Source organism: Equus asinus, chromosome 1 (assembly GCF_041296235.1).
Source record: "Equus asinus isolate D_3611 breed Donkey chromosome 1, EquAss-T2T_v2, whole genome shotgun sequence".
NCBI lineage: Eukaryota > Metazoa > Chordata > Mammalia > Perissodactyla > Equidae > Equus > Equus asinus.
In genome coordinates, this window is record NC_091790.1 from 138320080 (window position 1) to 138344918 (window position 24839).

General features: G+C 37.3%; 1 protein-coding gene across 25 annotated transcripts in view; it reads left to right on the forward strand.

Annotated features, from left to right (window-relative positions):
- The window catches only part of PPP1R9A (protein phosphatase 1 regulatory subunit 9A), a 314401-nt gene that overhangs the window by 257138 nt on the left and 32424 nt on the right, over nt 1-24839 (forward strand). For 21 of the 25 annotated variants that reach the window (XR_011503130.1, XR_011503129.1, XM_014853332.3 and 18 more), the window contains 2 exons: nt 22287-22444; nt 22940-23240. Coding sequence is in view for 23 of the 25 variants with exons in the window: in XM_014853332.3 (XP_014708818.3) it covers nt 22287-22444; nt 22940-23240 (459 nt within the window). In the remaining 2 variants the exon portion in view is untranslated. The remainder of the gene's footprint in view (nt 1-22286; nt 22445-22939; nt 23241-24839) is intronic. The other 4 variants (XM_070508645.1, XM_070508656.1, XM_044767046.2 and 1 more) reach the window with 1 other exon arrangement.

A 24839-nucleotide genomic window follows, 5' to 3' on the forward strand; every position in this document is an offset into this window, starting at 1 on the left:
GTTTCTGGGCATTTGGGTTGGTTCCACGTCTTGGCTATTGTAAATAATGCTGCGATGAACATAGGGGTGCAAGGGACTCTTGGGATTTCTGATTTCAGGTTCTTAGGATAGATACCCAGTAATGGGATGGCTGGGTCATAGGGTATTTCTATTTTTAACTTTTTGAGAAATCTCCATACTGTTTTCCATAGTGGCTGTACCAGTTTGCATTCCTACCAACAGTGTATGAGGGATCCTTTTTCTCCACAACCTCTCCAACATTTGTCACTCTTGGTTTTGGATGTTTTTGCCAATCTAACGGGTATAAGGTGATATCTTAGTGTAGTTTTGATTTGCATTTCCCTGATGATTAGTGATGATGAACATCTTTTCATGTGTCTATTGTCCATATTTATATCTTCTTTTGAGAAATGTCTGTTCATGTCCTCTGCCCATTTTTTGATCGGGTTGTTTGCTTTTTTGTTGTTAAGTTGTGTGAGTTCTTTGTATATTATGGAGATTAACCCTTTGTCGGATAAGTGGCTTGTAAATATTTTTTCCCAATTAGTGAGCTGTTTTTTTGTTTCAATCCTGTTTTCCCTTGCCTTGAAGAAGCTCTTTAGTCTAATGAAGTCCCATTTGTTTATTCTTTCTATTGTTTCCCTCAACTGGAGAGTTATAGTGTCCGAAAAGATTCTTTTGAAACTGATGTCAAAGAGTGTACTGCCTATATTCTCTTCTAGAAGACTTATTGTTTCAGGCCTAATCTTTAGGTCTTTGATCCATTTTGAGTTTATTTTGGTGTGTGGTGAAAAAGAATGGTCAATTTTCAATCTTTTGCATGTGGCTGTCCAGTTTTCTCAGCACCATTTGTTGAAGAGACTTTCTTTTCTCCAATGTAGGCCCTCTGCTCCTTTGTCGAAGATTAGCTGTCCGTAGATGTGTGGTTTTATCTCTGGGCTTTCAATTCTGTTCCATTGATCTGTGGACCTGTTTTTGTACCAGTACCATGCTGTTTTGATCACTGTAGCTTTGTAGTATGTTTTGAAATCGGGGATTGTGATTCCTCCGGCTTTGTTTTTCTTACTCAGGATTGCTTTAGCAATTCGTGGTCTTTTGTTGCCCCATATGAATTTTAGGATTCTTTGTTCAATTTCTGTAAAGAATGTCCTTGGGATTCTGATTGGGATAGCATTGAATCTGTAGATTGCTTTAGGTAGTATGGACAATCTGACTATGTTTATTCTTCCAATCCATGTGCATGGAATGTCTTTCCATCTCTTTATGTCATCGTCAGTTTCTTTCAAGAAAGTCTTGTAGTTTTCATTGTATAAATCCTTCACTTCCTTGGTTAAATTTATCCCAAGGTATTTTATTCTTTTCGTTGCGATTGTGAATGGTATTGAGTTCTTGAGTTCTTTTTCTGTTAGTTCATTGTTAGTGTATAGAAATGCTACTGATTTATGTATGTTGATTTTATACCCTGCTACTTTGCTGTAGTTGTTGATTGTTTCTAATAGTTTTTCTATGGATTCTTTGGGGTTTTCTATATATAAGATCATGTCGTCTGCAAACAGCGAGAGTTTTACTTCTCATTACCTATTTGGATTCCTTTTATTTCTTTTTCCTGCCGAATTGCTCTGGCCAACACCTCCAGTACTATGTTGAATAGGAGTGGTGAAAGTGGGCACCGTTGTCTTGTTCCTGTCCTCAGAGGGATGGCTTTCAGTTTTTGTCCATTGAGTATGATGTTGGCTGTGGGTTTGTCATATATGGCCTTTATTATGTTGAGGTACTTTCCTTCTATACCCGTTTTATTGAGGGTTTTTATCATAAATGGATGTTGGATCTTGTCAAATGCTTTCTCTGCATCTGTTGAGATGATCATGTGGTTTTTGTTTCTCGTTTTGTTAATGTAGTGTATCACGTTGATTGATTTGCGGATGTTGAACCATCCCTGTGTCCCTGGTATAAAACCCACTTGGTCATGGTGTATAATCTTTTTGATGTATTGCTGTATTCGGTTTGCCAGAATTTTGTTGAGGATTTTTGCATCTATGTTCATCAGTGATATCGGCCTGTAGATCTCCTTCTTTGTGTTGTCCTTGTCAGGTTTGGGGATCAGGGTGATGTTGGCTTCATAGAATGTGTTAGGGAGTGCTCCATCTTCCTCAATTTTCTGGAATAGTTTGAGAAGGATAGGTATTAAATCTTCTTTGAAGGTTTGGTAGAATTCTCCAGAGAAGCCGTCTGGTCCTGGACTCTTATTTATGGGGAGGTTTTTGATTACTGTTTCTCTTTCCTTACTTGTGATTGGCCTATTCAGATTCTCCATTTCTTCCTGATTCAGTTGGGGAGGTTGTAGGAGTCTAGGAATTTATCCATTTCTTCTAGGTTGTTCAATTTGTTGGCATATAGTTTTTCATAGTATTCTCTTATGATCCCTTGTATTTCATTGGTATCTGTTGTGATTTCTCCTCTCTCATTCCTAATTTATTTATTTGAGATTTCTCTCTTCTTTTCTTGGTGAGTCTGGCTATGGGTTTGTCGATTTTGTTAATTTTTTCAAAGAACCAACTCTTTGTTTCATTGATCCTTTCTACTGTCTTTTTTGTTTCAATATCGTTTATTTCTGCTCTTATTTTTATTATTTCGCTCCTTCTACTGACTCCAGGCTTTGTTTGTTCTTCTTTTTCTAATTCTGTTAGGTGTCGTTTGAGGTTGCTTATGTGAGCTTTTTCTTGTTTAGTGAGGTGAGCCTGTATTGCAATGAATTTCCCTCTTAGGACTGCTTTTGCTGCATCCCAAATGATTTGGTATGTCATGTTCTCATTTTCATTTGTCTCCAGATAATATTTGATTTCTTCTTTAATTTCTTCAATAATCCATTGTTTGTTCAGAAGCGTGTTGTTTAGTCTCCACATTTTTGCACCTTTCTCTGCTTTTTTCTTGTAGTTGATTTCTAGTTTCATAGCATTATGATCAGAAAAGATGCTTGATATTATTTCAACTCTCTTGTATTTATTGATGCTTGCTTTGTTTCCCAAAATATGGTCAGTCCTTGAGAATGTTCCATGTGCACTTGAGAAGAATGTGTAACCTGCTGTTTTTGGATGAAGTGTTCTATATATATCTAAGTTACTGGGTTTAACTTAATGACATTCTAGATTGACATACCTGTCCAACTACATCACAAAGGCACAGAGAAACTCCTCAAGTTTTCTCCAAGCTGGAGTTTCTGGGGCATAACCCATCCAACTGAAAGCATTTCCAACTAGTTAAAATGCACCCAGGGGGTGAGTCTCTGGGTTAAGGCAGTAAGGCTGGTGTCCAACTGACAAGGCCAGAGAAAGGGTGCAAAGGTGCTTGACTGCAGGCATCAACATAGTTATAAGATCTAGTCAAATCCCACTTAGCCCAGGGCACTTAGTCCCTGAGCCAGCACAGGTGAGCCAGGCAGGGAAGCAGGAGGCAAAGGCCTGGAGAACAAAGGAAAACAGATCAGGCCTCACCCTCATGGTCTCTTCCCCAAGGGTTATCGAGATAGAGGTCACACAGCAGTTCCCGTGCCGGGGCACACAACACCATCAGGACAGTTCACAGAATAAACCACAGGTCTCCTATCCTCATAACCAACTCAGTAGGCCACCTAAAATGCTTAACGAGTCAATCGCCAAGAGAGGGCACCCCACGTGGTCGCCGGGGTGATCAGGCCAGGAAACCAGAGAGGGGGCTCCCAGGAGTGGAGCCTTTGACACTTTAAAGATTTCCTTGTTTCTCTATTGCAAAGCTCAAAAGGAGCCAAAAAAATGGTCACTGTCACTTTAAGAGAGAGGAAGGAAAAGGGTCCATTACCTTGAAAATCTCCCGAACCAAGGGCAGCATTTTACCCATTCTGCCTGTGGGGTTCCTACAACAGGGGACAATGGGCGGGGGGGGGGGTCCCCCTGCATTGCATCCCTTCCCTATTATGCCTGGCAGTCATAAGTGTCAGGTGAATTGTCCCAAAGATAAAAGAACAGAGAAAAACAGTGAAGAATTTTTCCGCCGGTCTGGGGGACATTCTACCCAATTGCATCCTGGAGCCATTCTCCTAAGAAGGGGTTCCCATACTCAACCAAAGGTTAGAGTTGGTACTTTCCTTGAACTGGAGTCCCGATTGGGACTTTCCCGCAGTTCAGAGAGTGATCAGGTGCCAGAGGAAGGGATTCCAGTCTAGCCTTAGGAAAAGAAACCTTCCACGGGAGTCTTGGAGATTGGCGGCGGTCCTAATGACTTGAGTGGCCAATGCGTGCCCATGTAAAATTTGTCTATTAGAGATAGAGTCAGGAAGGAATGGATTAATTCATTTTCCATCACCCTCAGGCTTAAGGTACTGATTCTCTTCAGGCTGAATGCCACGCTTTGCCCCATAGAGTAGCCATGGGCAGCAAACATGGATTTATACAGCTGTCCGAGAAGGTTCCCGATGGAGCAGTGAATTTAGATCCGTCCTTGAAAAAGAGAAAGGCACAAGGAAGACTACAACTTCAGCTGACAAGCTGGTGAAGCAAGCGGGCTCAGCAAGCCAAGGACTCAAAAGAAAGACTTCCTGGACTCAAGGTCTCGAAGCAGCACTCCTTCAAATAGCATGGGGACAGGGCCTATGGGCAGTGAAGAGCTGCAGCATGGCGACAGGACCCATGGCCAGGACTCAACAGGTCTTAGTCTTATAATATTGCATAAGGAAATATTCCCAGGCAGACATTTTAAAACATACTCAGGCAGTTGATATAACCTCTTTATAAAGAAAATCAGCTCAAGCATTCCAACCTTTACAATCTTGTCAACACTTAGACCTTTACATTTCACCAATTCAATTATAACCTTAGTCAGGGTTTAAACCTAGTTACCATTTTCTTGTGTTTCCTTTTTAATTTGGCTTTTTTCATAGATACCAATAAAAATTATGATGAGAGCTCTCACAATTTTCTCCCCATTTAGAAGTTTTCCGAATTTAAATGATCCATCGTTTGGCCGAATTGACGAATAGGATCTTAACAGCGACTCAACCAAAGCTTAACCAAGAACAAAGAGGCGTCCCCAAAAGAGATCCAGAAAATTCACTCCCAAAAATAGCCTAAGAAAGTAAAGACAAGCAACAAAGGTTGAGCCCAGACAACAGGCTTATAGAGATGCCTGTGTCTTATGACAAACAAAAAGACAGAGACAAGGAAAAGTCTATCTCTGGGAGGAAAAGGATCTACAACCAGTGAGTACTCAAATCCTAGAGTCGCTGAATCCAAGAAGCTAGCCTCACCAACATTTCCTCCTGCTAATCTAAATTCAGAAGAGCAAAATCTCACCACTCTTGCTTCCATTGGAGCCTGCAGGCAGAGATCTTGGAGACTGACGTGGTAAGAACTCTTACCTCTTGCCGGCTCTCGTCAGGGGTCCGGGATCTCTCGGCCACAGCAGTCCAGGAGCAAGCAGTGTCCAGCCAGTGAAATTTTATCCTGCCAGCTACGCCAGGACTGTAGGGGAGGAGGACATTTCCTCTTCCCAAATGTGGGTTCGTCTGGCCAGAGAACGAATTAAATTCACATGAGACAGAATAGCAGGAGAAAATTAAACAAAGCTTTATAAGGAACCATGGCCCGGGGCCTTTCTTCCTGAAGGAAGAAAGGGCACCCTGCCCTAAGGAGTGTTTTGAGGCTTTATGACTTAGTCTATGAGGTGACAAAAAGCAATTTTATTACAACTTTCATAGAATTACAATTTTTATATCTGGAACTCTATAAGATTGATTTCTAAGGAAAGATGTCAAATCAAATCAGTGTTTTTTTCACCTTTTGAATATTTTTAATTCTTAGAATTAATTGCAGTTTATAATAAATATGTGTTCCTGCTGTGGCATGCACAAAGTGTGATCAGTAACCAGGAGCTTTCCAGAGTCCAATTCATTCATTTCTTTCAGCTCAGAAATCTGTATCTTGTTGAACATGTAATTAATGATATTTATTAAATTATGTGACTATAGAAGATCAATAAACTATACTATTAACATGCTAATTTGGATCAAAACCCCACATTTCTTCTGAACCCTTTTTCTATTCTACACCCTCCATTTTGTCACATAATTATCAGTTTCCCTAGCAACAGTGTCGGTTCACAGTGAGATGCAGAGACTACTAATTCTTACTGAAACCAAGCCTTGCTTGTGCAGTGGATGTGGAATCAGTCATCTCAGACATTAGTAGCATACATATCAAGTGGTGCTCCTCCAGTTTTGCTTCGGAGGCAAGTCAGTGATAAATCTCCTTGAATTTCAGTTGCTTGATCACAGAAGCTAAAATAGCTTGGCCAGTAGCTAGATAGGAATGCTCTGGAAAGCACTTTTCTAAATTGATCCTTCGCTTCTGTTGCTAGGGAACGCTGAAGTCCTAGAGGTTTAGAAAAGGAAGTAAAGCTACGGACCCAATACAGGCCATTCATCATTGAAAGCTCCCCCCACACACGCCTCCTTGCAGCAGGATGGGTACCGGGGCTGCAGTCGGTCCCGAGAGTCCCCGCCCCTGAGATGCAGTGCACTGCTGCCCTGCCCCCTGTGGACCATCCAGTTCTGATTTGCTTTCCGAGCACTGGAGTGTTTTATTGATAGGATGAGTGGTTTAGCATATATTTAGTCCTTGAGGCAGCTCGGTGAAGCAAAAGGATTATCAGTTTGGGGCAATGAAAAACTATGTTAGAATCAAGTAGTGAAAGAAAGAGAAAGAAAGAAAAGGGAGACGGAAGGAGGCAGAAAGGAAAGAGGAGGACAGGAAGAGCATGTAAGCAGCCGTTTTTTTCACATGGACTCATGTGAATGCTCTTCCAGGACAGTGTCCCAGCTGGGGCTGGACTGATTAGGTGACTCTCGATAATTGAATTATTGTATGTTTTTAGAATGATAAAACCATTTTTCAAACCATGTGAAAATTTACCACAAGGTTGTATTTGAGCACTATTTGTATGGTTTTATCTGTAAACTAAGCTCACTTAAGTATCTTATTAAAATTTTGATAGATTATATATGCAAATTCATTATTTAATATATTCTAATACATTTTTCTTATCATAATAACATAAAGCAAATATAACATTTTTTTCACCAAGAGCCATAACAAACCCTGAATCCCTTCTGGTTTACACCTGTGTGCTAGTCAAATATTATTTTACATGTATTCCAGGATGTGAAAAATGATAATTTTGCTGTACTGCCATGTTTCATGTTTGTCATTTCTTAACGCCTGAGTAATGCTGGTCTGTATGAGTTCTCTACTTTGTATCCAAGGGCCCTGAAGTGACGAGAGTCTATGGCTGTCCAGCTAGCTAAGTTAGGATTAGAACAAGAGCAGAAAACAGGCATGTTATAGAAATCTTGGCGGGAAGAATGGTTGTAGTCTTAGTTTGATTAGATTCCCTGGAAAAGTCACTTAAACAACATGCTTTTCCTAAGCTTCCACATATTCCAGGATCCTTATGATAATACTGTTTTCAGCTTCAGATCTTTTAAAGGCTGTTTTGTTAAAGAAAGATTATGTATATTCCACAGAGATACTAAAAGAAAGACTAGGACTGCCAGGTGGAAGTTGCATATGAAGGCAGATTAGGATTTTACTACCCTGAGAGGTCAGAAGTAAATACATACTTTTAAAAAAGTTATTTTGAATACTGAAAGCCTGGTAGCGCACTAACTTGCAAGAGGAAGCGTGGCTACTAGGTAGAAAGAAGGGTGTTTGTCCCTGCCAAGTATCCAACAAGGTATATGATGTGTAGAGTGGCTGGATCAAGGGTGAGGAAGATAAAGGGTTTGATAGGAGACAAATAAATAGATGATATAAACATTTTAAGAGATGGGAGTTTGAAGAAGAGAAAAAAATGAATAAAATTTGAATCATTTTTCCTGATTTATGGACCTTATGTTAAAGGTGTACCATGGGGTATTCTTGGAGTAAATCTAGGCTTTGAATGCCTGAAGAAAAGTTTATATTTAATTCTGTTAGCATTGTGACCCATTAGCAGTTTTGAGGCATAATGAACTGTGTCACTTATAGTTTGTAAATGTAGTCCACAGATCCCTGTGAAGTTTGGATATTACTACCAAATTCTGCTGCTTTCTCACACTCATCTACTCAGCCAGTAGGCCACCAGTTGAATAGCACTGCATGTTATTTTCCCCAAAGTGTGACCATGGACGATTATATAAAGCATTTTATCCTTAGTTCCTTTAGTTACTTACTATTCCTTAGCTGTAATGAGAACTAAGCAAGAAGAAAAAAAGACTTAAGTTGCAAGATGGCAGATTGTAGGAAAGTCTAGACTTTCAGAATAGATTGTGGCTGGAATTAATTACTTACTTCTGGTTGTCTTTAAAAATAAGAATATTTCTTAGTTACTTTTCAGGGAATTTAAGAATATCCTGGAGAAAGGAGCATAAGGATATGGAAATAATACCTTCTTGTTTCCTCTCCTTTCCCTTACGCTTTTTCTACAAAATGATTTGGCTATTGCAGTAGGCCCCAGATTTCCCAAGTGATGATCCCTAAGATGGTAGTCTGCACCTGAATCCTGAACCCAGGATGCTTGGTCCCAAACCCAGGACTTACGAACATGTAAACAGAACTCTGAGCCTGCTTAGATATTTAAGTCAGCCATGATCATCAGGCCATATTCACATGGTATTTGCTTGCTGTGACCCAGTTGTTAGGATATTGGTTTGCATGGAATCTGATCTCTCTGAATTGAATCACTTCTTGGAAATTTAAGTAAAGTCTTTATCAGGAAGAGCAGGGGGAAGTAACCAACTGCCGTTGAGGGTATCTGCCCTTTTTACCACTGTGTGTTTTTAAATTGCTATACTTCGTTCATTCATGCGTTGTCTGGAAGTAACTTGGAGAGACACCGCTATATGATAGGATAGGGTAGCTTGAAAGTGGCAAGATAAAGGAGAATAGTGAGGATGAGGACGTGTAGAACCGGAAATGATGCTGCAAGTATATATACCATACTTATACTATTTCTGAGGCTAGGGCTTTAATTTGGCTCTAAACTTTCTAGTTTCCAGAAGAAAATGGAAATGCTTGTCCATTACATTATTCACAGTGTTCCTAAGATAAAAACAAACCGTCTGCTCAAGAGAACTACAACTCTTGGTACTAATAATGCATGATTTGGAGCAAACAGTGGTATTAATATTGATAACATTCTTACAGTAGATCCACTGATGCTTGTATTGGGACGTTTTTACACAGTGGACTGTGTAGACTAAGGGCATCACACATATTCGATGGTGGTGTTCAGTAAATTATTGGGGGAGAAGATGGAGGAGATGTGATACAACTCAGCTCTCTGGTGACCTAGCTTGTATTTCAGGTCAAGTCGTTAACCATGTTCACAACTTCTCGAATGTGTTACTGGGAGAGATGTGTTCAACAAAATAACCTCACAGTGTAATTGTGGATTTATCTTTTTCTTCTTTTGGTTGTGTCAGTTTTTGCTTTATGTGTTTGAGGTGACGTTAATGGGTTATTACAATTTAGAATTGCCGTATCTTCTTGGTAGGTTGACCTTTGATCATTAGGAAATGTCCCTCTTTATTTCTAGTAGTTCATCGTATTATATATTTTGTTTGATATTTGAAAAGCTATATCAGCTTTCTTTTGGTTAGTGTTTGTATGGTATATCTTTTTCCATTCTTTTACTGCAAATTTTGTGTCTTTTGTAAGCAGCATATAGTTATTTATTATTATTAGCCTCTCAATCTTATTATTTTAATTTTTTCAGTCTTTAGTTTTAAGATGCATTTAGAAAGTTGGTACTTAATTTATTTTATGCCATGTTGAGTTTAAATCTAACATCTTACTATTTGTTTCTAATCTAACAAAAAAAGAGCATCTTTCTTTGGTCTTTTTATCTGCTTTCTTGCCTTCTTATGGATTAATCAAGTAGGGATATTTTCCTTATTTCTTTTTCCCTATATTAACTTTTCTTCTTTTTGTGGCTACCTACAGATATAATTTAGAATATTTATAGGCGAGGATGGACTGAATATTCTTAAGATGTCCCCCATTCAACTTTTGTGGGTTTTTTTTTTTATTCTCCAAACAAGTTTATTAGTATGATTTAAAACACTTTCTTGAGTAATTACAGAAAGAATTTCCAAACGTGAAAGATTATCTTATAACCAATATTTAAAATTGAGTGGACAACTTTATTGCCGCTCTTCATTTTATTAAAAACAATCCGTTTATTGGTTCCATGTGAAGTCATGACTGTTGTTTTGTTTGGGAATAAGTCCGTATTGCAATTAAGTATAAAAAATATCTTCTGTAGTTGGAGTGTGATCTGCATTACTGAGTAAAGAGTTGATAAAAATCTTAAAAGAGTTGGGGTTTTGTTTTTTTAAGTTCCTTTTATACATTACAAGTGTTATAGTTCTTAAATTAGCTTTTAATAAATATTGAGTGGCAATAAGTTAGAGATTATACTCCCTGGCAGTTGTCTTGAATGTGGTTTTCAGTGTAACTAATGGAGTATAGATCTGTATATTTAACAAACAAGCTGGAGATGAGGTTAATACATTTTAATGAAATTTATGCTAACACCGTTGTATTCTGGAATAAAGTTCTTCCTCCTCTCTAAGGTGAGCAGAGTACACACCCATTGGCTGGCCAGGATTTTCTTCACTAAAAAAGTAATCTACTTGTTCACAAAGACAAATGCTGAATCCAGAAATGTACTTTAAATATATACATATTTATTTATATTTCCATATATATAATATATCATGACCAACTCATGTCCATGCGAGGAACACAAAGTTGGTTTAACGTTAGAAAATTCATATAATTCACACATGAACTAGAGGAAAAACCTATATAATTATCTTATTAGATAAAGACAAACATTTAATAAAGTTGAACACTTATTCATGACAAAGAGTTTTTTAAACTAGAGGTACAAAGGAACTTTCTTAACCTAATGTGTGATGCTAAAAAAATCTCTATCAAACATACTAAGCAGTGAAATGTTAAAATCAAGAATTTCCTTTAAAATTAAGAAGACTTTTTAACATTTCACCACTAAATGTGCTATTACCATTTCTTTTCAGTATTGTCCTGAAGGTCCTAGCAATACTAGGCAAGTAAAAGAGATAAAAGATACAAGAAATGAAAAGAAAGAAGCAAAATTATCATTATTCATTGATAATAGAATTGAATACATAAAAAACTCAAGAGTCTACTGATCACTAGAATTAATAAGAGCATACTTAGCAGGGTGGATGGCTCTAAGAATCATTGGACATCAATCAATTCTAACGAAGAGAAAATATAATTTTTGTACAAGCTACCGTTTATAATAGCAACAAAAAATATAAGGTAGCCCAGTGTAAATTTAATAAAAGAAGCTCAAGACCCATGGAAAGACATTCAAGAAAACCTATATATATATATATCAGAAGTAGTAGGAAGCCCCAATATTGTTAGAATGCATTATGCCAAATTAATCTATATAATATTCTACACAATTTTGATCAGAATTTGAACAGGGGTTTTATTTTTTTAGAACTTGATATGTTGTTTCTGTATGGAAGAACAACGTGGCCCAGAATAGTCAAGGTACTCCTGAGAAGAACAAGGTGAGGGAATTTGTTCTTTGAGATGCCAAGACTTATTATAAGGTAATAGTGACTGAGACAGTGGGTGTAGTCTCAGCAATTTACTAGTAGAGCAGTGCAACAGAGTAGAGTCTGGAAACAGACTGACCCATTCATGTCAATTTGAGAATAATATGGAAAGCACACTACAGGTTGGTGGTGAAAGAATGGACTAACAAATGGTGCTGGGAAAGTTGGCCACTTATATGGGAAAAAGTGAAACTGGATCAGACCTCATATCATTCATGAAATAGATTCCAAGTGGATTAAAAATTTAAATATGAAAGGCAATATTTAAATCCTTCAGAAGAAAATGTAGGAGAACGTGTGTATGATTTCTTAAGACACAAAAATTCCAAATCGTTAAAAGTTTGATAAATTTTACCACAGTAATATTAAGAAATACTAATCATTGAGACATTGTAAAGAACATGGGAAGAGGAGCCAGAAATTGAGAAAAGATATTTGTAGCCCATATAAGTAAGAAAAAAAGTCCAGAATTTACTAAGAACTTACACCAATCATGGGAAGACACAACTGACGTAATAGAAAAATGAACAAAACACGTAGTAGTCAGTTCAAAAAAGAGGAAACCCACAGGTTGGTGAACATAAATAAATGTTCAGCCTCATTGGTAATAAAATGACTGGCAAAGATGAAGTTTCACAGTAATATGTAGTAGCCAGCATGTAGGAACAAAAGGGAAAACTCATACAACTACTTTCTTAAAACAATTTGGTATTATCCAGTAAAATGGAAGATGTGCAAATTCAGTGGCCCAATAAGTTGACTTCTACGTGTATATATGCTCTCTAGAAACTCTTGCCAATATGTACCAAAAGACATGTTCAAAAATGTACAGCAGCATTCTTCATAACAGCTGCAGTAAAAAGTGAAGTAATCCTGGCTATACCTTTCAACATAATGAAAAGATTGGCAGAATATTATGTACAGTTCATTAACATGTATGTAAAATTAAAAAGCAAGCAAAATTAATCCATATATTATTTAGGGATACTTTTATGGAATAACTAGGAGAAAAACCAGAGGCTCCAAGGGCATAGAGATGACCGGGAAAGTACTAATTTTGTTTTTTAGGTTTGATGGTAGGTACATGGTATCTTTTTTTTCCCCTTCTTTTTCTATGTGACTTACATATATGGTATGCGTTTTTGTATAAATAAAATATTTTAAAATAGAAATTTTTTAAGTTGCATAATTGAAAGATAAGAATGAGAAAAACCGCAAAAGGTTTTTTGGGGCTTAAAATATTAAAGATTTAGTAAGAAAAAAAAAAAGCCAGCACGAACCAGACATTTACATCGATAAGGAGGTTCCTGAGGTCACTGGACTCCTATAAGAAAGTGTTTTCTGCTGAGGCTGTAACCATGTGTTGTCTTTGTCCTTTTTGCCTTTTCCTGAGCCCTCAACGGTAGTGGATCTTTTCAGATACCTGTGGATCTGAGGCCAGGCAAGACGCCTACCACCGCATCTGATTTATTTCTTGATACAGTCTGAGAGTACATTAAGCATTCACATTTAGCATTAGAACCCAGAATTTTTAAATAAGGTTAAAGGCGTGATTAAAACCAGAATTCATTAAATGGAAAGTCATTAAAAAGGAAAGTGAATGCTTGCACTACATTATCAGGAGTGTCTTATACAAGAGCATTTAGATACAGAGCAATGAGGTAATTATTCCATGCTGTCATGTTGTTTAGTTCTAAATTGGGGTGCGGGAGAATTCTGGAGTAGATTCAAGCTTGCTTGCTTTCTTTTTTTTTTTTTTTGAGGAAGATTAACCCTGAGCTAAGATCTGCCACCAATCCTCCTCTTTTTGCTGAGGCAGACTGGCCCTGAGCTAACGTCTATGCCCAGCTTCCTCTACCTTATATGTGGCATGGTTTGATGAGTGGTGCGTAGGTCCACCCCCAGGATCTGAACCGGTGAACCCTGGGCCGCTGAAGCAAATGTGCAAACTTAACTGCTGTGCCACTGGGCCTGCCCCTTCAAGCTTTTGTTATCATGCATATAGATATAGTTTCTTGGTAAACTTTCACAATTTTTATTTTTCCTGAGCAAATTATTTCAATAACTTTTAATCTCTAATAAATAACTTTAAACATGAAATATTATTGAATTGCACTAATTAAAGGGTGAACATGCCCAGTAAATCACTATGGAAAATTTTAATGAACATGCCTAATCAACGAGAAATCAATACTTATTTGATTGTTTTCTGGCATATCATTAAAGCCAAAATTTGTCCTCTTACTCAAAAAGGTTGCACCTAAATTGCCTGTCTCTGCAAGTTTGCATCTGTCTATGTTTAAGCCATTAAGACTTTTGTTGCCAAATCAATAAGACGTTCAGAAGGAGGTATTCAGTTGCAAAATAGCAACTCTCCTTGGTTCATATTTCTCACTGCATCTTCATAAATTCACAGAAGTCACCAGACGCTTCAGTCATACTGAGGTATGCGTTAGTGCTAGAAGGTATCTAAAGTTGTCTTGATAGAAAACAAGTTATTTTGTCAGAAGGAGCTTAAGCTTAGTAGTTCTCTGTCCATTTTAGGAAAAATGGGCTACTTTATATTTTATTTTGGCTTTTAAATTTTATTTGCATGCAATCGGGCTATAAGGTAGATTATGATCTTCTAGAAGTAAAAGACAATTTTAACCCAAATGTGAGATATAGCTTCTTTTCAAGGAAACTTCACAAGATAGTTGTATTCTGAGGGGTTTCTTACATTTTATAAATATGCTCTGGTTCACCATGGAATTCTAATTATATACATTGGGAGATACCATATAGTTAGGCAAAGGTAAAATTGACTAAAAGAACAGGCTGAGAAATCAGGACAGAGGGATATAAAGTAGGAAGGAGAAGATGCTGCACGAGTGGTTTGCATGTGAACTGCATGCTGTGAGCTCCTGTGTAGTTTTCAGAGTAGGCCACAGATTTCACGTAAAATATCTACCAACCAAGAGGGAAACACGATCCATCATGGGGTCACAGCATCTATAAAAGTAAAACTCAATAATGAACAGCTATTTCTGGAATTAAGACCAGAAAATTCTTTGTATTTATGGTTCTGAACAATGTGCCAACCATATTGTTTCTGCAGTTCTGGTATCAAGATCCTTAGGGCTTTTTTTTGTTAATGCAGGACATTAACATTAGGTTATGAGTGAATTCCTCTGGACAGGAAGTAATGTTCTACTTCAATACTGTACGGTAATTATGTCTGTGACCTATAGGAAATTCCACTTAGAGGAGACTTTAGAAACATTAGAATGTGGGTACACTGAAAACTCTGTTGCTTGTGAATTTTTTGATGACACTGAAGGGTTTATGAGCACCAGAAAAGTCATTTGGGTATCTATTTTGGTTTTAAAATTAATGCTTGATTTGTTCAAGTTACATTATCAAAAACCTAGTTCTTTAAGTTTTTGTTTTTGTTTTGTTTTTGAGGAAGATTAGCCCTGAGCTAACATCTGCTGCCAATCCTCCTCTTTTTGCTGAGGAAGACTGACCCTGAGCTAACATCCATGCCCATCTTCCTCCACATTATATGTGGGACACCTACCACAGCATGGCTTGCCAAGTAGTACCATGTCCACACCTGGGATCTGAACCGGCAAACCCCGGGCCGCCGAAGTGGAATGTGCAAACTTAACCTAAGGTTTTAAATTTGGTTTGCATCACTGTCAAGGGATCTTTGAATAATATTTAGTTCCTATTTACAAATTTAGCTAATTAAACACCTACAAACATTTAAAATTGCGTTTGTAGAGATTTATGTTCGATTTCCTTTTTAAGTACTATTATTAGTGACTGACAGTCTTTGCAAGTACTTAAGAAATTCTTATACGTCTACTACATTACACTTACAAGTATTGTGAACTCTGTTTTTTAAAATCTTCTCATGTTGTACGTAACTAAGTCTTCTCCACAGTTGAAAGATACTTTCCCGTTACTGAAGCCAACACCTGTCATCTCAGTAATTGAGGTGATTTTCTACCAAAGGCATAGGATTTGAATTCTTCCTGTATAATCAAGGAAGCTATTACATCACAATATATAATTTGGGGGGTTCCCTACTTGGCATGCTTGAGATTACTAATATTCAGAGATTTTCGACTGAGAAAAGTGATTCGGTTCTTGTAAGAAACCCTGAATGACAACACAGAAGCTTATTTATTGTGGTCATGTCAAAGACACTATAATGTCAAGAAGAGGACATGCACATATCCCACCTTCCTAGACCCAGCGTATGCACATGACCTCATAGTTCTACTCACAGAAGTCTGCAGTTCCCACCAGTTTGTCCATTGCTTAGATTTTATAATTCTTTGAATTTTAGATTATGCAGGTATCTTTTCTATCAGATTTTAAAGATGTCTGACATTGAAGGAGTCATAAGATAGCTAAATACCTTCCCCTAAATTCTATATCCTTTCATATTCTCAGAATCAGCAACTCTTACAAGTGTTACAAATGATATTTGATGGAATTTGGGATATCTCACATCATTTTTTTCTGACTCACAGCCACTACCTCTAAGGCGATCTAGTGCATTACTAAAGAGTCATTTCTGACATATGGACAACAGAATTTGGACCTCGTTGCCCTCTGAGAACAGGAGTGTAGGTTGACCATAAGCTGAAGAAGGCTAAGGTGGATGTCAGACTGCACTGGAGAAGTGCTACGCTAAACAAGTAACCACATGTGATTCAAAGGCCATACAGATAGTTTTGAGACTGCACTTATAGATAGAGAGGTAAAAAAGGAATTTCTTAATATTTTTCAAAGATTAGCAAATGAAATGTATAGTTCATGCAGCAATAAACTGAGACCTAACTAGAAGATTAGGAAACAGCGATAATCTTTTACTTGTTCTGACATGGTAAGAAATCAGCTTCCTAAAACTTCATAAATGCTACTTGGAGTATAAAATTTATCAGCTTTTAGGTGACTATAAAGAAACCAATTATTAATAGAGTTTAGAGTGAGAGTTGCTCATGGTTGGGTTCCTAACCAAAGTGCTATCATAAGATGAGAGGAAGTTGTGTAACTTCATCTTAAATTACCATATCTGATTCAATACCAAAACAAAATAGTAACTGGAAGCTAAGTCATAGGGCCTTATTTAGGCCAAGTCATCTGGCAGTTAGTAAAGTAGCAGGGCAGGCGACAGTCTCCAAGGATGGAATGAAAGAGCAGCTTCTGCTTGGGGCAGGCGGACGTCACATGGATTTGGACAGTGTCCTGGGCTGAGATCAACATCTAGGAATACTGAGTCCTAAAATCCCAGAGCTATCAGATTAGAATGAAATTAAGACGTCTGCAAAAGAAAATGTGCTGAATACTTTTTTTTTCTAATTTTAACTACATAAGTAATGTATAAATGCAAAAGAAATACATAATACAAAAAGATTTAACATTACAATTAAGATTAAAGTACCTGTTGACCAACATCTCCAAATCTAGTACCTTCTTTGGAGGCAACCACCATTATCGATGTGAAATGTATCGTTCCAGTTCTTTTTCTAATTATATGCATATATTTACTGTTAGAAAATATATTTATGTTGCTGTTTTTGAAATATTTAAAATGAATATACATATTTTCTGCAGTTTGCTTTAGTTACTTAAGAATATCTTGCTGACCTTTGCATGTCAGTAAAGACATATATTGAGTGCTTTTTATGTGCTAGTCACTCTTCTAAGCACTTGGATATCTATTAATGCATTTAGTCCTCATAAGAATACAATTTCTTTTTTTTTAGATTGGCACCTGGGCTAACAACTGTTGCCAATCTTTTTTTTTTTTCTGCTTTATCTCCCCAACCCCGCCCCATACACAGCTGTACATCCTAGTTGCAGGTCCTTCCAGTTGTGGGATGTGGGACACCGCCTCAACGTGGCCTGATGAGGGGTGCCATGTCCACACCCAGGATCCAAACCCTGGGCCGCCACAGCAGAGTGCGCGAACTTAACCACTCGGCCACGGAGCCGGCCCCAACAATACAGTTTTGATTATGTTGTTCTGTTATCATGCCCTGGATTCTGAGGGACAGAGAGGTTAGGTAAATTGCCCAATTTAGTAGCAGAGCCACTGTTCTGGATTTGATTCAAGGAAGACTAACTCCAAGTCTACTCTCTTGGTAGCTATTTTACAGTGCCTCTCGAGATGTGTAAACCTACCCCTGAACGCTGTATAACCCAAAGCCCCATGGCCCGTCTTTTATATACTTAAAGTGACTGTGAATGATATGCAGATACGGTTTAAGTTTAAAAGTGCCACCGAGTGCTTCATTATGCTCAGCATTTCAGTTGATAGCACAAGCCAGGCAGTGTGATGATATGAGGTATGACTGTTTTTGAGGAGAATAAAGCACATTAGAATGCGGAGCAGACCCCATTGTTACGCTGCTCCATTCCTCTGCTTCTCCTGCCACCTATACCTGATCTGTGGGCAGCATTCTATTTACGTCAAAAATAACGTCAATCGAGTGAAAAAACTGAATGACTCACAGCATTACTGTAGGGAACTGGTCTCTGTAATACCATATAGAACGCCCTAATTTCACAGAACACTTTTCATAACAGCTGCTAAAGTCGTAATCGAATTCATTAAATCCTGTTAAAGGATCCGATTTGAAGCAATATTGAAACTGGTCTTAAAATGCAGGTATGTTGAGGCGGAGTCCCACCCTCTCAAAACCACTCTATCATTAGCTACTTCTTATCTTTTCTGTATTTGTCCATCTATATTTATTGATCCACTTGAGTCTCCTCTTCTTTTGTATTTCTAGCTGCATTTGAGTCAGAGATAGGCTATTTCAGAGACTGGAGGATCTGAAACAAAGAATAGAGAAGAAAGGGGAGAGGAAAAAAATTTTCCTCTGATTCTATGGACAACAGAACAAGACACTCTGAAGAGAAGGGGTAGAGAAAGAACACAGGTTCTTGGGTTTATAAAAGCAGTGTTATGCTATTGATAAAGATCTCTGTAGACAATGAATGACGGTGAGGGAGCATGGCCACCTCAGCCCTGACATTTATTAGCACATAACTTAGAAATGTTGAGCCAGTTGGATTTCTCCTGCCACGTTGCCATCCACAAAACTGACAGCTAATTTTTTTATATAAGAATTTTATTCCTTGGTTAAATATAAAGCCAAATAAAATCCCTCAGTTTCTTTTTATTCTTCCGGTGCTGTATACTTCTTGGAATTTACAGAGTTAGCCCTTGACATGTACATTTGTTTGGAACATAAAGTAAGACTAAAAGGAGGATTCAAAGAAGGCAGAAGATTACTTGTGAAGTTTCCTTTCAGACTTGAGAGTGACCTTCTAGAAAGAGGGCGGGCTTCTGAGGACTGAGCTCTCTCCAGTTTCGTCCACAGATTAGCCGTGTGATATAGCTGAAGACAAGTTAGTAACCTTCTTTGAGCCTTGTCTTTCCTATCTGAGAAAGAAGGCTGGGCTAGAATCTCTAAGGTCCTCTGGAATTGTAATATTCTGATTCTTATATGACATTATAGAAAATGATAGCTTCAGTAGTCAAACAGATCGCCTCTCTAGTTACCCAGCAGCGTAAGTCCTGAACATATTTTCCTTCTATTTCACACATCTCCTCTAATGCTCCTAAGGGGACTGTTACTGTGGTATCTTTAGTAGTTGCCTCTTCTAGACAGCATGCCTTCCAACTTCCTTCCGGTATAAGAGCTGTTGAAGTGAAAGTTCTCAGCTCCATTCCATTTTTCTCGTTCCTTACTTTAAAATTCTTTCACTCAGGATGGAAAATAAATTATTGATTTGAAGTTCATGAGTCACTACTATAAAGTGACCCTGAGATCTTTGTTTTCAGACCCTCAAAAATTGTTAATTGGATGCGATGTATTGTGGGCCAGTTGGATAGTGGATTTAAGGCACTGCTTTTCAGACTCTGGCTAGCTTCAACTTTAATAGATGTAGTTCCATGTGTGCGCTCCAGCAGTTTGCACCTAGTCAGTGCTAGCCTATATTGAAGCAAATATACCAGATTGCCATTTGGGGGTTGTCTGACACCAGTACCAGGCAAATTACTGAATACACTCTAAACCCTGTTATTAAGTAGGTCTCATGTTTCCTCACTTTATTTGTTAAGTACCTAGAGATGGAGTGGCTACTGCAATACTGGCTTTTGGTTCTATGCTTGGTCCTCCAGGGCCGGGATTCTATTACAAAAGGAGCCATGTTTACAAAAGTAGAATGAGCTTCCTCCTTGTGTCTTTTTGTCACCAAGTAATCAAGCTGTTATTAAACCAACCAAACAAGAAATCATCTGAGAAATAATTTTTTCTATAGTTTTCAACGTCTTCCGTTTTTTTTTTTACTCTCTTAACATATATGTGTAAGATTAATGATAATATTTCACACGTAGCCTGTTGAAGAAGTGAATTTCCTGGACTAGTTACATCGTAAGTGATTTTACAAGCAGAAACATGGAACTCTAATGGTGTTAAAATCTTATCCTGGTAACTTGTTCAACACAAGCTAACTTGGAGTGCACAGGCTAATAGCCTGTGAGTCAAAAAACGACAATAATCATGCTAACTCATCAACTAGCTGTGTGGATGAGGGCAAGTTACTCAGTTCTCTGAGCTGCAGGAGAGAAAAATACATACTTGGCTGCTCTGTCTCTTGGGCTGTTGTGAGGAACACATGAGAGGGTGTATGTGACGGTGCTTTGGGTTATAGAACGTACACTCCAAACACGAGATAGGTGAGCTGTTAGACGTGCATGGATGACGGTATATCTAATTATGTTACTGCTTTCATCTATGTGGTGTTTCCACGTTTTATATATAAACACGTGCTAGTAAGGTTGGTTCTCTCCCAATTATCACAACTAATGAACTCTTAATAGGCAGCTGCAAGTTTAGATTTTGTTGGAAGGAGGAAGTTAAAGTGATCACGGAGATTATCTTTTTTTTCCATTGACATGTGAAAAATAAAGAGACTACCAATTAGAAAATATTCAGCTGTCTTTTATATATACCTGAATGGTCTGACTTCTGAATATTCGCTTTTCTTTCAAATACAGGAAATGGATTTTCTCCTAGGAAAAAATATGCTTAATTTTATTTGTTAGAGCCATATGCCAAGTGCTAAGTTCCATAGGTAACAGAGGTACAACCTGAGGTGCTTTCTTGTTTTGGTTTTATAATATAATATACTTAGAGCACACCTTCATAATAATACTGTGAAAAGGAATTTCCTGGGGTAATGCTACTGTAAGAAATTATTTTATTACCATCAGTACATATTAATTTTCTGCAACTCACTTATTTGCTTTATTTTCAATCATTTAAGTCCAGGAGCACTTAATTATTAATTCCTTGAACATTATGACTTCATTTAATGACTGTCACTCTGAAAAGATAAAATAGGATTAATGATGAAATTATGTTATATCTAAGGAGTGACTATATATCAAATGTAAGGAGTAGTAACATTCCAAATAAATTCAACCAGGGGACACTTTTCCTCAGCCAATGCCTGGGTATATTCCTGGGTAACTTCTCCTCTTCCCCTTTAGAATGGTACCTCCTGAATCCTCGTTTAGGCTCTGGGAGCAAGATTAAAGGTGGAGTGAGGCAGACTAAAGAGGGCCACACAGGACTCTCCCTTTAGCCTATACCAGTTCATTTTCTTTGTATTCTACTTTATTCTCTTTTTTCTTCTTTTTTTCTCTTTGAGTCTTTTTATTGAAAGATTTATATATTTTATATATACTCTGGAAAATCACTGTAGTTTCTGGTGGGGAGAGAAGGTATCCAGAAAAAAGAAATGAGACATACAGAGGCACATACAAATAACTTGGAATATGAACTTAGAAGTTAATAAAAGAAAAGGAAATGTTTATACTACCCCATCCCTAATACTAGTAAATTAAGTGCTTGTGGTTGTTAACTGTTTCTTTCTTGGGATAGCCTGACGTTGTTTTATTTCCCCAGCTATCTTAAATTTGCTGTTGAGGCAAATTCTTCACTGGTCTTCCTAGAGAGTTCAAAGAGGAACAAACTAGATGATCAGAAGCTCTGTTTTTAGTGGAAAAAATATATTAAGACCAAAATGGTACAGTCCTTACAGCCCATTGGTAAATTTTGCTCTAGAATATTTGTGCTGAAGGTTACCTTCTGTTGCCTGCCCTTGACCTGGCAACCTGACTTGTTTAGATTTCTGTCCTTAGTTTCTGAGATCTTGTGACTTTGATACACCTTATCCTTGTATCTTTGTTCATCAAGCACTCCAGCATGCATACACATAAATAAATACAGATCTGTGCTTTTTATAATTATGTTGTGGAAAGTTTGAGGCCGTTTGGATGTTAGATTTTTCTTGTTGCCTTGGTTGTCTTTAGTGTTGGTTTCTTCCCTTAGGCTTTGTACGTTTCTCCTAAATCTCACCGATTTCTTTGTTACCTGTGGGATATCAGACAGTCTGTCATGGTTGTCACGTATTTCGTGCCTGGGGTTACTGATAACCTTGAGATTTTGTTAACAATGTTGGCAGTCTCTTTGTCAGTACTCCAGAAGTTTCTCTCACTGATTGTTTTGCCGTATTCTTTTCTTAGACTTGAATGAAGCAGTCCCAGAGACGGAGCGCCTGGATTCAAAAGCACTGAAAACCCGAGCCCAGCTCTCTGTGAAGAACAGACGCCAGAGGCCCTCCAGGACAAGACTCTATGATAGTGTCAGTTCAACCGACGGGGAAGACAGTCTAGAACGAAAGGTGAGCTGTTTTCCGACTTGCACTGTTGGTCTGTATCCTTGTTTCTAGAGCTTATTGAAGATAATGATTTCTTGGCAACCAGATTCTATGTTCTAGTTGGAAACAGGTGAAATAGTTCACTTCTTTGTCTCCTGAATTTGTACTCAACTCGATATATTGTTATAATTCAAATTCTTTCTCTACTCATTCAGTGAACTAACCAAGAGTGTTAGCCATATTGTCATATTTTGTGACGGTGCTTTTGATACTCAGCTGTTGGTTTTACCTAGTGGAAAATAATGAAGGTACAAGTAATGGTTTCTATATGTCTTAGGCATCTGTGTTAGCTACAAGGTAATATGGTGAATTGTGAACTATGCAATCTCATCTGTAAACTAACAAAGTTTGGTTTTCATGGTGATTCACTAAAAAAAGGTTGGTTTGATTTCAGAGTGAATATTACATGGAACTGATGCTCAGTGGCATAACCTCCTTTATAATCTCTTATACCAACAGCCTTCAAACAGTTTCTATAACCACATGCATATTAGCAAATCACTTCTGCCCAAGGGTTTGAGAAGTTCTTCTCCAGAATCAGATTCTGGTGCTCCATCCCTCACTTCAGTGGCTGGCAGTGTGCCCTTCTCATCTGACCACATCACTGAATTTCAAGAAGGACCACTGCACCCAGAAAGGGAGCCTTTCTCCTCTGTTTGGGGAGACACTTCACTCTCCTCTCCTTCAAAATCTGATCATAATATGAAAGAATCTCCTTGCCACCATCAAGCTACCACCAAGAAAATATTACAAGAAAAAGGTATTGTTAAATTTTTTGTTGTTTTACTTTTGCTTTGTCTGACTTCACTAACACCTCATTTGTACTATATAAAAATGGCTTTTTTTCTCATAATCATAAATCTTTTGTCTTCTCACAGCTAATAATTAATATTGCTTTCCTTTTGTATTATGGGATAAGAAAACACCCCTTCCCATTTATTTTATTTTATTTTTTTCATCTTTTCCTACCTGGTTAGTATTTGTACTTCTTCAGCTCTCTACAAGTTTGCTATTGAAGGAGATTCTTCAGGAGACCTCCTAGAGAGTTTGCTGAAGAGCAGCCCAGAGTTTCAGTAAACGGTAACATAGTCATCTAGAAAATTTATATATATATGTATGAAGATGAAAGTGATATAGGTTTTAACCTGTTAGCTGGTTTTTATTTAGAAGATATTTTCACAGTAATGATTTATATTGTGGAGAATGTGATAGAAAACTATGATAATGTAAGGAGATTAGCCAATTAAATTTTAAAATTGGCTCCTAGAATTAACACCAGAATTTCATAGCAATATCAATAGACTTGTCTTTGTATATTTTAATTTAGAGAGGTAATAAATTCCTGTTTAAACAAGTTAAATGATACAGAGATGTATAAAGAATTGGTTCATTCTGTTCCTGTCACATCTGATGTGTTCCTTTAAAGTAACCAAGTAGATTTGGTTATATTCTCTTTCACATACGAGATACACATAAATATATCTATATGCATATGTGTGTGTATGTGTAAAAACAAAAATACTTTTTGGTGTGTTAGTCTTTTGTATACTTTTTTTTACAAAAATGAATTCATACAAATCACACTGCTCTGCAATTTTGTTTTACACATAATATCTTATGGACATCCCTCCAGGGCAAAATGCACAAGTTTAAATGACAAGATAATCTCGTATAGTGAGCCTATAGTGTAACCAGAGCAACCTTTATCGTATTGATGGACACTTAGACTGAGTCCTGGGGGATTTTGTTGTTTATTTGCTTGTTTGCGTACTACTGTAAAAAAAGATATACTGATCATGCTGGTGCTTTCCATTCTTGTATGCCGACACTCCTAGAACACATTTCCAAAAGTTAAATTGGTAGTCAGAGTATATTGTACCCAGAGGAAAATGTATAGGTTTAGATGCTTTTGTTATTAAAAATAAATACACAAAATAAAATAAATCTTCAAAATAGTAGAAAAAGAACAACCAAAAAACAGAGAATAGAATGGAGAGAAAAAAGATATAAACTGTTTAATTTTTGTTGAAATGAAAAACCTATTAACTCCTGCTCACCAAAAAAATATAGTAAAAATGTGTAAATTATTCTAGGTAAAAGTGAATAGCCTCTTGGAAGGACAGATTAAGAAAAAAATAGAGAAACAGAAAAACCAAAAACACAGCATTAGAAATGAGAGAGGAGATATAGAGATGAAAATAATTTTTTTTTAAAGATAGTATACAAACTCTACAGCAGATTTGAAAATCTACAAGAGATAGAGAATTTCCTACCAAAATATAAAGTACTCATGTTGGTCCAAGAAGGAGAAAAACTGGATAAACCAATAATCACAGAAATATGAAATATATTTTTATAG